Below are 15,541 nucleotides of genomic sequence, written 5' to 3'. Positions count from 1 at the left end.
GTTCGCTGATCAAGGCCTCTCGAACCCATGAGTCGTACGACATTGCTTCTCCCCTGGGCTTGGGAGCTTGCAAGAGGTCCCGGACTAGGAGGACGACAGGCACGAACAGACGAACCCTCGAGCGCAACACTGTTCACAACACTTTGCGTAACACTAGGCACTTTGACACTATCCTTCGTGGCACTTTGGCACTTGAGTTCCTTAACGTCCGCCATGAGTTGATTTCGGTCACTTGCTAAAGACTCAACTCTCTCCCCCAAGGCATGAATAGCACGCATCATGTCTGCCATCGACGGTTCCTGAGTGCTAGGAGGGGGGTTAGGAACAACCACTACAGGGGAAGGATTAGGTTCAGGGGCATGTGGAGAGGAAAAATCTACCGACCTAGAAGAACTTCTCCTTACCATATCTCTCTCTAGTCTGCGTGTATATTTCTCAAATTCGATAAAATCGAATTCCGAAAGGCCCACGCATTCCTCACACCGATCTTCCAATTGACAGGTTTTACCCCTACAATTGGAACAAACAGTGTGAGGGTCGAGAGAAGCCTTTGGAAGACGCCTATGACAATCCCTAGCATTACATTTTCTGAACTTGGGAACTTGTGAAGGGTCAGCCATTTTGAATTAGTCAAGGGAAAATTCCAAAAAAACGATCTAAGTCATCAACAATTAATCCGATCCAAAAAAGAGTTCAAGGATTTATTTGAAGAAAAACGCCTATACTGCGAAAGCTCAAACCAAATTAAAGTACTTCACCAAATATGATGGGAAAAACTCCAGGTTCAACAGCGAGTAAAGTACGTCTTGTTTACATCGAGAGTGGTATCTGGCCGACAGTTGGCGCTGGTGGGCACACCCGCAACCTGTATAGCGATCGCTGGCGAGTTTTTACTGTATGTGTCTGTCGAGCAACAGAGTTGCAGCTATTATATATTCACCGGCTAAGTTAAATATTTAAAAAGCAAAGCAAGGAAAAGAAAACGATGTCTTGATGAACTAAGAAAGTTTGCGGGTGTGGACTGGCATAGAAAGACCATAAACAAACGAAAGTGGAAGGGCATGACTGAGGCCTTTGCTTTGTAATGGACTAGTAACAAGTGATGATATATATATATATATATATATATATATATATATATATATATATATATATATAATATATATATATATATATATAATATATATATATATATATATATATATATATATATATACATACATACATACATATATATATATATATATATATATATATATATATATATATATATATATATATATATATATATATGTGTGTGTATATACTGTATATAAATATATATATATATATGTGTGTATATATAAAATTTATAAATTCTACCAAAAATAAAGGCACACCGTATTATGTATTTCATGTAGCATTTGGACCTTTTAAGTTGAAGTAGATTCCTTATGCAAACCTTTATTATCATTATTATTATGTCAGCCCGTTCAACATAAAAACATTTACTGCAAGTTTGAACTTTTGAAGGTCCACCGATTCTACTACCTGACAAGGAAGATCATTCCACAACTTGGTCAAAGCTGGAGTAAAACTTCTAGACTACTGTGTAATATTGACCCTCATGATGAAGGCTCGACTATTAGAATTAACTGCATAACTAGTACTATGAACGGGATGGTACTGTCAAGGAAGATCTGAATTTAAAGAATGGTCAGAATTATGAAATATTTTATGCAACATGCATAATGAACTAATTAAACGATGGTGCTAGATATTGATATCAAGATCAGGAATAATAAATTTAATAGACAGTAAGTTCCTATCCAACATACAGTAATAAGATGAGAATCAGCAGCTGAAGATCACACAGGAGGACAATACTCAAAACAAGGTAGAATGAAAGAATTAAAAGACTTCTTCAGAGTAGATTGATCACAGAAAATCTTAAAAGACTTTCTCAATAAGCCAATTTTATATGCAATTGAAGAAGGCACAGACTTGATGTGTTTCTTAAAAGTAAATTTGCTATCGAGAATCACAACTAAAATTTTAAAAGAATCATACCGAATTAAAAAAACATTATCAATACTGAGATCCGGATGTTGAGGAACAACTGTTCTTGACCTACTTACAATCATCCTTTGTGTTTTGTTAGGATTCAACTTCATGCCCCATAGTTTACACCATGCACTAATTTCAGCTAGATCTCTAACAGGAAAGTCCTTGGGGGAACACACAGCACCTCCCTAACATTATGGTTTTCATTTAAATTTTTCCCTAGAGTAAGATGGTTTTAGAGAAAAATATCTCCAGTGTAAAAAATGTTAGGTACATTTTCCTTAGATCATCAATACGTATTGTATGGTACTTAATTCATCATGCACTCACTGTGACATTTTATTTAAAATACATCAATATTTTCGGCCAATGTACGTATAACTCAGTTTTTCCATTTTTTTATGTAAAAGAAAAATATTATACGTTGTAATTTAGTTGCCAAAAACACCTAATTAATAATAGACTAGCAACAATCTCCAAATACTAACCTCTGAATCTGTAGCATCCGGTCGCCCATACCTTATGTTCTCCATTATTGAAGTTGCAAATAGTACAGGCTCTTGGTTAATGAATCCAATAACACGACTGCGAAGCCAGGATGGATCTAAGGAGCGAATGTCAGCACCATCTATTGATATATGTCCATTGTTAACATCATAGAACCTAAAGATAAACAAAATGTTGAGAAATGCAAATAGTGTTAATAGTTGTCCCCTAAAGTGCAGTGTTTGTAAAATGATATACAACCAATTATTCATCTCACCCAGAGGGGCTGGAAAATTTCAAAATGTATGGAATCTAAAACCAATATTTCATATCTTGGGCTGTGATGACCTTACACTTGTAGCTTTGTTATTATGTATTCCTCATTTCACCAATAAGCAAATAATATTGTTAACACCAACAAGTCACACCGTTTCTCTTGATTCTCTCTTCTTAGATGGTCTAAAAAATAAGTTTTAAATACTTCTGTCTCAAGATCTTCTACCAATGCAGATCTCTTAAGGTAAATAACAAGAATTTTATGATAAAATTTATTTCTATGCTTATCTTCAGACCAGAAGCTTCATGGCCTTTGATGAAAAAAATAAAAATTACAAAATCACAAGAATAACCTTCTAAATCTGCATTTAGTACCAGTATGAGATGACCTGATCTGCTGATACTAAGAATTACTTCAATTTAACTTAGTTGTGCTCGATGCAACACAACCCCTTAAACTCTCACTTTATACTTTAGTGGCTCATTGTAATTATAGTTTTCTTTAGTAGAAAATCTGACTATTACTATAAATGACACCATTTCCTATACCTAATTGCTGTGGAGAAACATTCATTGTGCTTTGGGTGAATTTGGATTGAAATTTGGACATCTTTGTTCTTATTCTATACCAACTGGAGCTATGATGTAATATGTCTTAAGTTACATCTCATATCAACAAAAAGTATCTTAAAGGACATAAGGGGTATTTTTTATTTGGATATAATTCCAATCAGTGTAGGTTTCTCATAGAGTTTTTTTTTTTTAGAATAGACCTATTTGTTTAAAGTTATAGCATAAATAAAATCTCATTTTTAAGGTGTAAATGAAGCTGAAAACTTTGTCTATTGTTATCATTCTTTGGTTTATTATTTTGTCCAGACTACATTCTAGTTTTCCAGTACATATGTATTTAACCTCGAAGTAGCCCGAGTAGGTCTAACATCATCTATGATATAAGCATATGCAATCCATCTTTAGCATTGATTCCCCAATTATTAGATCGAGCCAGGAGTATATGGTAACTAGTTTTATTTCATGTCTAGGCTAGAGTGTCAGTTTCAAATACATTAGCCTCTGATCTTGAAGTAGTATGAGTGGGCTTAACATCAATGTTATAGGTTAATACTCTTTTTTGGGCTAAAGCCATGTCGTCCTGATGGAAGTTCCTATAGGGTAGCTTCCTTGGGTATATTACAACTACGGCGATATTCCCAGAGAATTTACCTTAAGGTACCCAGAATTCTAACTCCTGGAGCGAATAGCCCTAATAAAAGAACCAGGGATATCGTGAAATATCAGAGGACGTATTCTTGACACGCCACATGGCAATCTGCACCCCGAACAGAGATAACACTTCGAAGGGGTCAATTGGCAAGAAAACGAAAACGAGAAAGAAAAGGAGAGCCGCTCGCAAGGTATCTCTCCTCTCCCGTTTCGTAAGCGTGCATTGCGCCGCTCACGGTGCCATCTGTATTCCTTTTTGCGTAGCTCAACAACTCTGTGTTTTTTCCCTGTGTTTCTCGCAATTCTTGGATTTAATCGCTTAATTGTGCTTTCTCAACTTCTTCTGCTTCTGATAAGTTGAGTACTAATTCTTTTATGTATAAATGTAGGCTCTTGGTAATTTTAAAAGTGATTAAGAGTATTATCATTGTTACAAGAGCTGTTGCCTACCGGAGGCGTCCTGGACGCTGTCGCTCGCTAGGTATGAGTTATTTAGTTAGCCAGAGCGACGTTCCCGGCTGTTTCGCTTGAATAATTTTAGCTGTTGATCGTTACATAGGATTTCTTTATATGATGCTTTTAGTATTGTTTGTCTTGGCGAAGGATTCGCAGATTCTGGCCTATGCTAGACTGTGTAGCCTAGTCGTTTGGCCCTAGTACTTTCCTGCATGATATTCAGATTTCCGAGTTTTTAAAAATTTTATTGAAGCTTTAGGCAGTTTTATACATTTAAGCTTATGTTGATTTCTTCCAAGATAGTATACGAGTAAGTTTCGGTGATTTAGGTAATCGATTCTCTTGGCGATTAGACTAAGTTGTCTATGGTGCCTTAGTATACTTTCTCACATTCCCCGGTTGCTCTCTTCTCTTCGGAGAAGGTGTGCAATCCCTTTCCCTCTGTTTAAGCCTTGGGCTTAACCCTAGTGGTGTATCTGAATTATCTTTAGATACGACTATATTAGGGTGTTTCTGTTCCTTCCTGTTTCCAGTAAGTCTGGCTTCAGGGAGGGGGCAGAACATCAGAGTTCTTAGTCTGAGTCTGTTTATGTCTGGCTTGTGGTTGAGACTCCCTTGCTAGACTGACACAGACATAGGAGGCTTAGCCTCCTTAGGTCACTTTCGAAGGTTTCTGTACGAGATGATTCCTTCTTCTTGTGATCTAACAGACTAGTCCAGGGTTGCTGTTCTCAGTGTTGAGGATAAGATCCTCTTCTGGGAATAGCAACACCTTCCTTGCTTTGGTACCGTGGGGGTTGGCAAGTATTGCTGGCCTCCCTCCTCGGATCTCCCCTAGGCTAAGATGAGTTTTCTTGGCTGTGGGTGATTCATTACTAAAGCAAGGTTGGTAGGACCCTCTTCGCCCTTTCCCCCTCTTTCCTCTGTAATGGCCTAGCCATTGCATTATTGTCCGTCATTCTACATCTGTACCTAGCATAGGTTAGGATGTGGGGTTGACTCAGTCCCTTGCCGGCCGGCAGTGTGTGCCGGCCGGAAAAGGTCTTCTGCTTTGAGTGCTGCCCGGACCTCTCTTGGTCCCTCATCCATGTTTGTCTGTAGAGCCAGATGGCATTGGTCAAGAAGCCTGAAATTATATTCTCCCCTTCCTTATGTGCACTCTTTCGGGTTGCCGGGCTATGAGGTAGTACAGTCTCTTATCCCGGCATCCATTCTGTTTTCTTCTAGTGTTGTACCCTAGCCAGTTGCCGGCCTAAGTGGCCGGCAGCCGGGCAGTCGGAGTTCTCTGGTTCTTTTGCTGCCGGCCGGCATTGGTTGTATACCTTTGCCGGCCGGCTATTATCACGCCATTGTCTGCCGGTCGCTACGAGTGGTGGCCGGCAGCCGGGTGCTACCTTGTGTAGTTGCCGGCCGGCAGTCATTGCCGGCCGGCACATGCAGCTGCCGGCCGGAGCATGCATTTGAACCAGCGTTCTGCCGCCTTATAGCTCTTAAGTAGTATACTTTAGATCTAGTTAAGATGTGTGCCGGCCGGCACATTACCTTCTATACTGTAGCCAGTATTCTTCAGTATAATATATACTGTAGGGAGAAAACTATAGTATAGTATTGTTATAACACTGTGTTTTCTAACATTTTTCTGTTATCTTGCACAGCCCTTTGGTGTTACCTTACAGATAAAGAAAGTGAGTTCTTTCTTGTCTACTATCCGGTATTTTAAAATCATCCTTTAGGTGTGAGCTACACCTATTTCCTCTGGAAATTTTTCATTGGTTGCTCTAAGACAGATTACCCATACGATAAGACAGATTAACCATACGATTTTATTATCTGGAAGGTTACAACAATTGACTGTGCGGGAAACACAAATGTGTCTTTCCTTTCTGTTTAATTATGCTAAACTATGTATATCCAGTGATACGTAGTTCACTTGATACTCATGGAAATTTCTTCTCTTTACAGGAGGACCATCCGAAGTGTGGAAGTGTTTTCTGCAACGTCCGCAGCAAGAACTTCTGCGGACATGATTTGTGTAGGAGGCATGCAGCATGCGCAGTCTCCAAAGGTGATCTCCGGTATTGGGACCCGCAGGTATGTACCGTGTGCACTAACCTGGTTGCTGAGGCTTTTGATTCCCCTAGGACGGCGGAGTCAAGGGATATAGCAAGGGAGAAGCTTCGTATCTGGGTAAGGGGTTTCCAGAAGAACACCTCTGGACCTTATCTTCCAAGTGAGAAGATGAGGGCTTACCTTTTCCCCAGAGCGTCAGCTGATGCAGTGATTCCCCAGCCTCAAGTGGAGATCCCGGTAGTTCAGATCCCGGTGGATGCTGAAGTCGCGGTCGCCCTGCAGGACATCCAGTTGGACGACAGGATGTCGGAGGTGTCCGAGCGTCTGGAAGAGGACCTCCTGGCAGAAGACCAGGATGAAGATCAGGCTCCAGACATTGAAGAGGAAGACGTCGACAAGGTGTCGGCTACTCCGGTTCAGGCCCCTGAACCTATTCCCTCAACATCGTCCGCTCTCCCAGAAGAGCTGGGACAGACCCTCTCCTCCATCGTTGGAATGATCCAACAGATGCAGAGGGAGAATAATGAGAAGGCGGCTGTAATGGAGCTGCTGATGCGGAAACTTGCAGCATCACGTGGGCCCCAGAAGAGGCTCAGCGTGAAAGACCTTCCCTTGTGCTCAGATGCTAACCCGTGGAGATATGCTGAGCACATGCCGATGACGGTCGGAAAGATCGTCATGTCGGAAAAGTTGGGCTCAGTTCCCCTCGAGGAGGTGGAATTCTGGCCCGGAAAGGGGTTGTATCCGGACTGTTATGTCCGTTTGAGGAAGGAACCAGCTTCAAAGGAGGAGACAGAGCCGAAGGAGGTCATAGTTATGGACCATGCTAAGGCTCAAGCTTTGCTTTCATGCTCGATGAAAGAGAGGGGCTTCACGAACTCAAAGGTTCCTGCTTTGAGTAAGAAGCACCCTTCTTTTGTGTCCTCTCCTGCTAGAGCCTTCCCCTTTATGCAGAAAGGGTTTGCGGCTGTGCTAAAAGCAGTCGAGGCTGGCAAGCCATGCCCCTCCTTGGAGGAGTGTAAACCTTTGTCTCTGGCCCTACCCATGGACTACAAGGACTGGAAGGACGTCCATCTTACCTTCTCAGTCGGGAAGTTGGAGGCTGATATTGCCGGACGTCAGTTCGGTGAGAACCTCCCCAAGCTGTCTGACTTTCTTTTACGAAGGGAGCTCGAGACGAAAGAAAGACTGGCTGCCTCAATGTCTCTTCAAACCACTCTTGAGACAATGGCAAGTGACCCCAAGGTTCATGAGATGTTCATGGTAGTGGCTAAGACTCATCTGGCCACAGTGACGAAGGACCTTTACAGCTTCGTCAAGGCGAGGAGAGCTTGTAGGGAGTTTGTGTTCGCCTCGGCTGCGGTGAGGCACGAGCCAAGGAAACTAATCTCCTCCAACATTTGGGGCAAAGACCTTTTCCCTAACGAAGCGGTCAAGGAGGTTGTAGATAAGGCCGCCACGGAGAATAGAAACCTTCTCCAGAAGTGGGGCCTATCTCTCAAGAGAAAGTCTTCCCCGGATGAGGGTCCCCAACCAAAGAGGAAGACTAAGAAGACTAGGCTACCCTCTCGGCCAGCCAAGCCATTCAGACAGCAACAGCAACAGCAATTGCCTATGCCTTCAGTGCCCCAGATGGTGGCACAAACCCCGACCACATTCCAATGGGTACCCCAAGCCGTGTCGACGCAGTCTCCGGCATTTAACCCAACGTTTGAAGGGCAGTCAACTACCTTTCGAGCAAAGCCTAGAGGAGCAGCCAGAGGCTCGTCTAGACGCCCCTCAAGGGGAAGGGGATTCAGGGGTGGTCGCGGTCAGGGAGGCAAGACCTCAGGACAGCAGTCGAAGTGAGATGATACCGGTAGGAGGGAGACTTCAGAATTTTTGGGATCGGTGGACCTTCGATCCCTGGGCCCACAGCCTACTCAAGAATGGACTGGGTTGGAGCTGGTACAGCACTCCACCCCCGTGTCCTCGATTTTTCCAACACTCCACCCCCGTTCTGGAGGAGGACATTCAAGAACTGTTGGAGAAAAAAGTGATCCGAAGGGTAAAGTCCATCAAGTTGCAAGGGAGGCTGTTTTGTGTTCCCAAGAAGGACTCGGAAAAACTCAGAGTCATTCTGGACTTGTCGCCACTCAAAAAGTTCATAGTGAACTGGAAGTTCAAGATGCTAACAATGCAACACATAAGGACCTTACTGCCCAAGAGGGCATTTACGGTCTCCATAGATTTGTCAGACGCCTATTGGCACGTTCCAATCAATCGCCGACTCTCCCCCTACCTAGGGTTCAAGCTACATCGAAGACTCTACGCCTTCAGAGCCATGCCATTCGGGCTAAACATAGCCCCAAGGATCTTCACGAAGCTTGCGAGCGTAGCTCTCAAACAATTACGCCTAAAGGGAATCCAGGTGGTAGCCTACCTGGACGACTGGCTGGTGTGGGCAGCATCCAAGACAGAATGCTTGCAAGCTTCCCTGCAGGTGATCCAGTTCCTAGAGTATCTAGGCTTCAAGATCAACAGAAAAAAGTCTCGACTTTCTCCATCTCAAAAGTTCCAGTGGTTGGGAATCCACTGGGACCTAGTGTCACACCGATTCTCCATCCCAGCGAAGAAGAGGAAGGAGATAGCTGGTTCTGTCAAGAGACTTCTGGATTCCGAAAGGATATCAAGACGCGAACAGGAGAGAGTGCTGGGTTCTCTCCAGTTTGCTTCGGTAACAGACCCGGTGCTAAGAGCACAGCTAAAGGATGCAACCGGAGTTTGGAGAAGTTATGCATCAAACGCGCGAAGAGATCTGAGAAGACCAGTTCCGCTTCGTCTACGTACTCTTCTCAGGCCTTGGTCCCAAGCCAGACAACTAAAGAAGTCGGTACTTCTTCAGCCACCTCCCCCCTCGTTGACTATCCATACAGACGCCTCGAAGGAGGGGTGGGGAGGTCATTCTCATCGGAAGAAGGCCCAAGGGACTTGGTCCAATCTATTCAAGACATTTCACATAAACTTTCTGGAAGCTATGGCAGTACTCCTTACCTTGAAGAAAGTCTCCCCGCGTCGCTCGATCCACATAAGGTTGGTACTGGACAGCGAGGTGATTGTGAGATGCTTGAATCGACAAGGATCGAGGTCACCACCTCTCAACCAGGTGATGTTGGCCATCTTTCGACTGGCAGAAAAGAAGAAGTGGTACCTGTCGGCAGTTCACCTTCAAGGAGTCCGCAATGTGACAGTGGACGCTCTATCCAGGTTCACACCGATAGAGTCGGAATGGTCCCTAGACGCAGGATCATTCTCCTTCATCTTGAGTCAAGTCCCAGAACTGCAGATAGACCTCTTTGCGACGAAAGACAACAAGAAGTTACCCCTTTACGTGTCCCCGTACGAGGACCCCTTGGCGGAAGCAGTGGACGCGATGTCCCTCGACTGGAACAGATGGTCCAGGATTTACCTGTTCCCTCCTCACAACCTTCTGTTGAGGGTCCTCAACAAACTGAGATCCTTCAAGGGTGTAGTGGCAATAGTGGCTCACAAGTGGCCGAACAGCGTGTGGTTCCCTCTGGCATTGGAACTACGGCTGAAGTTTCTACCGTTACCAGATCCAGTTCTGACCCAGCGAGTCCAGAAGTTGACTGTCTGCGCTTCATTACAGAAAACCCGGACCCTGCAGCTCATGATTTTCTCTCCCTAGCGGTGAGAAAGCGTTTCGGGATTTCGAAAGACAGCATAGACTTCCTAGAGGAATATAAGTGCAAATCTACTAGAAGGCAATATGATTCATCTTGGAGAAAATGGGTGGCCTTTGTCAAGGCGAAGAATCCGCAAGAGATCTCGACGGACTTCTGCTTATCTTTTTTCATCCACCTCCATGGTCAAGGGTTAGCAGCTAACACGATTACAACGTGTAAGTCTGCTTTGACAAGACCCATTTTATATGCCTTTCAGGTCGACCTCGCTAACGAGATTTTTAATAAAATTCCGAAAGCCTGTGCTAGGCTCAGACCTTCAGCACCTCCAAAGCCCATATCATGGTCTTTAGATAAAGTTCTTCATTTCGCTTCACTGTTGAACAATGAGGAGTGTGCGTTAAAGGATTTGACCCAAAAAGTTATTTTCCTATTTGCACTCGCGTCCGGGGCCAGGGTTAGTGAGATTGTAGCCCTCTCGAGAGAGGAAGGTCGTGTTCAGTTCTTGGATGGGGGAGAACTGAACCTGTTTCCGGATCCTACGTTTCTCGCCAAGAACGAGTTACCCACCAACAGGTGGGGTCCCTGGAGAATCTGCCCTCTGAAAGAAGATGCATCTCTATGTCCAGTAGAATGCCTAAAGGTCTATCTTCGTAGAACTTCAGACTTCAGGGGTGGTCAACTATTCAGGGGAGAAACATCAGGCTCAAATTTATCACAGAAACAACTCAGGGCGAAAATCACATATTTTATTCGCAGAGCGGATCCTGACAGTACACCCGCAGGTCACGATCCGAGGAAAGTTGCCTCATCCTTAAATTTCTTTAATTGTATGGATTTTGAACATCTTCGTTCATACACTGGCTGGAAGTCTTCCAGAGTGTTCTTTCGTTACTATGCGAAGCAAGTGGAGCAACTAAAGAGGTCTGTGGTAGCAGTGGGTTGTGTCGTTAACCCTGCTGTTTAACTCTGCGAGGAACAGTGGATTTAATTGGGACGATTAATTCCGGGGTGAGTGTGTAGTTACAAACTGTTCTACAATCTAAGTGTGAGGGCACGGGGTTGCCCACGTTGACTGTTCCACTTTCAAAGGTGAACCTAGCATAAGTGCAGACATGTGTGCCGAGCGTTTCCAACGCTAATGTGACTGATTAGTAATACAGACTTTTACAATTTTGTTACCTCGGTATGTTAAAAGTGGCGCTAAGGTTTTTCTTTCAGATAAACAAGTTTCTGTTTACTATCATGCTTATGCTTATTTTTTTGGTTATCCTCCTCTTATATATATAATTGTTGTTAACCTGTTTTATTTATTGTTTGTCGATAAACTAGTTCTTGTGAACCTTGCGTCTCCTTCACCTGTGTCAATTTATTGGTAATAATTGAGCATTATGTACTATGTATATTTATCTGGGATAATTCTAATAGATTGTTCCTTTATGCAAGCATTTTTTGCATTGGTTTATGCTTTCCCTTAGCAGGAGGACTCCATGCCCTAAGGGGACGGTGGCGGATATGCAAGTTTCCTCCTATTCGGATATAAACCTTTGTCCAATACAGTATCGAACGGAGATCTGGTCGATATTTCATATTGACGCAGTGGTTCTTTACAAACTATGCTTTACATGATATAGGGTGAGACCACTATATTGGCTTGTCTGTTATTCATACATAGGTATATGTACTCTTCGAGACTTTTCCAGAGTCTAGTAGGACTCTTCCCTGTAGGGGGCAGGAAGCACTAACATGGTTTATGGTTAGTTGAAAAGATGTATGACGGTAACATCTTAGGTCTCTGGGTCTAGTTGACTGGGGAAATACCGCCGGGGAGTACGGCACGTTTTGAGAATCCACAGATACAGTAATGCTCTGGTATACTTCCATCAGGACGACATGGCTTGAGCCCAAAAAACGGATTTTGAGCGAAGCGAAAAATCTATTTTTGGGTGAGATGGCCATGTCGTCCTGATGGACCCGCCCTTCCCTTTCTATGAAAGGGCTGTAGGTCCCCTCCCTACATACAGTATCTGTAGCACCTCGTGTATCGCTACAAGGAATACAGATGGCGCAATGCACGCTTACGAAACGGGAGAGGAGAGATACCTTGCGAGCGGCTCTCCTTTTCTTTCTCGTTTTTGTTTTCTTGCCAATTGACCCCTTCGAAGTGTTATCTCTGTTCGGGGTGCAGATTGCCATGTGGCGTGTCAAGAATACGGTCTCTGATATTTTGCGATATCCCTGGTTCTTTTATTAGGGATATTCGCTCCAGGAGTTAGAATTCTGGGTACCTTAAGGTAAATTCTCTGGGAATATCGCCGTAGTTGTAATATACCCAAGGAAGCTACCCTACAGGAACTTCCATCAGGATGACATGGCCATCTCACCCAAAAATAGATTTTTCGCTTCGCTCAAAATCCGTTTTATAGCATGGAGACTGTCCACAATGCCATGATTTTTTTTCTAATTATTCAAAATACACAATTTCTTTATATGTTTTAGACATATATGATATCTTCATCATTTAAAAATTTCAAGTCATTTGATCAAAACTTTTTAATATATTAGCAAAAATTCTAATTTAAATATGACACTAATTGTTTTGAAAATCCTACCATCAAAACTTTTTTATAAATCGAATAATTCTGTGACAGATTTTTCATTTTCTTTTTTCTTTCTTTTTTAATGAATTTTTTCAAAATTTTCTTCGTCTAGACGTAAAATATTCTTGAAAAAAAAAGAAAAAAGAAAATAACAATTCTGGTACACAAAATTGTGGGATTTTTATTCCTATTTTCTATGATATTTTTCTCTCTAAAATCGAACTATAAATAAGTGACAAAATATACCTAAGTGTGAATAGGTATGTTTTTGAGTTATGAGCTCCCAAAGATTTACAACAAATTATCGCTTCTTTTCTTAAAGAAATCAAGATAACATTATTATGATAATCTTACTTTGTACTTTAATTGTTTATTCCTACATAAACGCACCCTAAACGAGGTATTTAAGCCCTAAGTTTACTATTACACTTAGTGTTAGGGTGTCATGAGTTGCCAGCGGTCTCTCATTTTTGCCAGTGTTTTAATTAGCATGTTTCAGCTTTGTACTCTTATTTATATTTCCCTCTCTTTTTGGATCTTTTTAGTTGCTCTCTGCTTACTTTTTGTTCTTTCTATGACCTTAGGTAACATTGGCCTTGCTATAAAGTTCCCAAGGACGTTGTGAAAACACAATATATATACAAATTGCAAGTAAACTAACACATGCAAAATAACTTTTCTACATCTTTGGAAACTCTGGCTGTTGTTCTCGTAGCTCGTAGTTTTCGTTCACCTACTCTCTACCAATGCCTTCCATTTCTGCCACACGTACAAGATTTCAAAACATAAGTGAAAAAATCACTATATGTATGCAAAAATAAACACACAAAGACGATTCTGTCAAACTCAGTAATGCAGACGACACAGTAAAGATGACGTCATCATTTACAAACCGCTATATCTTCATTATTTGTAAAAATAATTGGCTGAAACTTCTGGAGAGCATGTACGATACGTTTCCACATACATAGAAGCAATAAAACAATTTTCGATTTCTGAAAGTTAGTAGGTCAAAACACCATGGTGGACGGTCCCCTTAAAGCATATGGCTATTTCTTTTTTTGGTGTTGAGGATCTTGGCAAAGTTTCAAATGAAAATGGGGCACAATTTATAAGTTTTTGTCCAACAAACAATCTTGTTATTGGAGGTACTCTTTTCCAGCCAAAGGACATCCACAAATACACATGGACTTAACACTGTGCCAATAAAAAAAATCAAATAGATCACATAGCCATTAATAAAGAGAGAAGGTAGGCTCTGAGAAATGTAAGAAGCCATAGAGGTGCAGGTATTGGTAGTGATCAACAAGAATGACTGGAGAGAATATCTAGACAAGAAAGAAGATAAGGCTGACAGAGCTAAGAATTTATGTATGAATTCATGGAGTGGCTATGGTGTAAGATTGCTCATAGAATTATTAATGAAATTTCTAGGGAGCCAAGAAGAAACATAAACTCATCAAAGCGGTGGATCTGTTATAATAACAGAAGATAAAGAAAGGCAATGTTGGTTGGAACACTTTATTGCGGTCATGAAAAAGAGATATGAAGGCAATAATTTGATTGATATACCTGAAGCTGACGAAGACCAGAAGACACTGCGGCACTTAGGGTGGTCCTCCTGTAAAGAGAGGAAAATAAAATGAGTATATGGTAGTTCATCTCACTTGATAAACTATATAAACATTATCAATAATATTTTTGCATTTTATTGCATATAGCTTAGGATAGGTAAGCTAGAAATGAATTAGGAAAGACACATACATGTGTCTCCTGCCCAGCCAATTGCTGTGACCTCCCTCAAAATTGAAGCCTAGGGTTATCCTATTCAGGAGGCCCATTGGAAGAGTTCTACCCAGTCAGGATAGATAAGTGTAACTTAACACCAACTTCCAAAAGGTTTAATAATGAGGGTCATTTATAACTGATCATCTATCAGTGTATGGAAAGAAAATTCCTTTCCTTATATAGTATGGTCTCAACAATAGACTGCACATGGACACACAGAGTATGTTGGAAAATTTAACTACTGTATACTTTATACTATAGTTTTCTGTTTGTAGTATGATCTATACTGCAAATATACTGGCTACTGTATAGTCATATAATGTAGTTCTAGCCGGCATGTTGCCGACAAGGCTAGCACCTGGGGCACACTTCAGCCGGCGCATTGCCGGCTGAGATGGTGGTCGGCAGACCAGCGTCTTGCAGGTCAGGGTAGTGGCCGGCAGTCTGAACCCGGAAATAGCCGGCCAAGTCAGTTATGCCGGCGGCTCGTTGGCTGACGGCGCACAAGTCCAGCCAGCACCTTGCCGGCTAGGGTAGTGGCCGGCAGCTGCTGGTTAGGTTAGTACCCGGCGGCACTAGCCGATAGAGAGAGAGAAAGCAAGGAGTGAAGGATGATGTTAGAGCTCCGTCTTACTGCCTTCCTCCTGAATGAGGGTTCAAATGGAAGGAGAGAATGTATTGTTCAGGCTTCCACCCATCCACAACCATTGCCGGTCGCTGCTGGCCACAGGTTTGTGAATGGCAGTCCAAGAGAGGACTGAAGAACACTCTACAGTAAAGGGATCATCTGCCGGCAGCCAGTCCAGCCGGCACAGCTCTCCCAGAGCCTCGCGTCCTAAGGGATAGCTGAGCGACTAGGCCACTACAAGCAGAAGCCCGAGCCGGCCCTACAACCTGCCGGCAAGCGGTGAGATT

The 15,541-nt window shown here is 42.6% G+C and overlaps 1 protein-coding gene across 3 annotated transcripts in view; it reads right to left on the bottom strand.

Moving 5' to 3' along the window:
* Nucleotides 1-15,541, bottom strand: part of LOC137634976 (mitochondrial potassium channel ATP-binding subunit) — a 218,455-nt gene that overhangs the window by 80,178 nt on the left and 122,736 nt on the right. For all 3 annotated transcript variants that reach the window (XM_068367570.1, XM_068367571.1, XM_068367572.1), the window contains exon 14: nucleotides 2,532-2,706. In XM_068367570.1, the coding sequence (XP_068223671.1) occupies nucleotides 2,532-2,706 (175 nt within the window). The remainder of the gene's footprint in view (nucleotides 1-2,531; nucleotides 2,707-15,541) is intronic.

Source organism: Palaemon carinicauda, chromosome 45 (assembly GCF_036898095.1).
Source record: "Palaemon carinicauda isolate YSFRI2023 chromosome 45, ASM3689809v2, whole genome shotgun sequence".
In the NCBI taxonomy this organism is placed as follows: Eukaryota; Metazoa; Arthropoda; class Malacostraca; order Decapoda; family Palaemonidae; genus Palaemon; species Palaemon carinicauda.
This window is presented reverse-complemented; position numbering and strand designations above follow the sequence as displayed.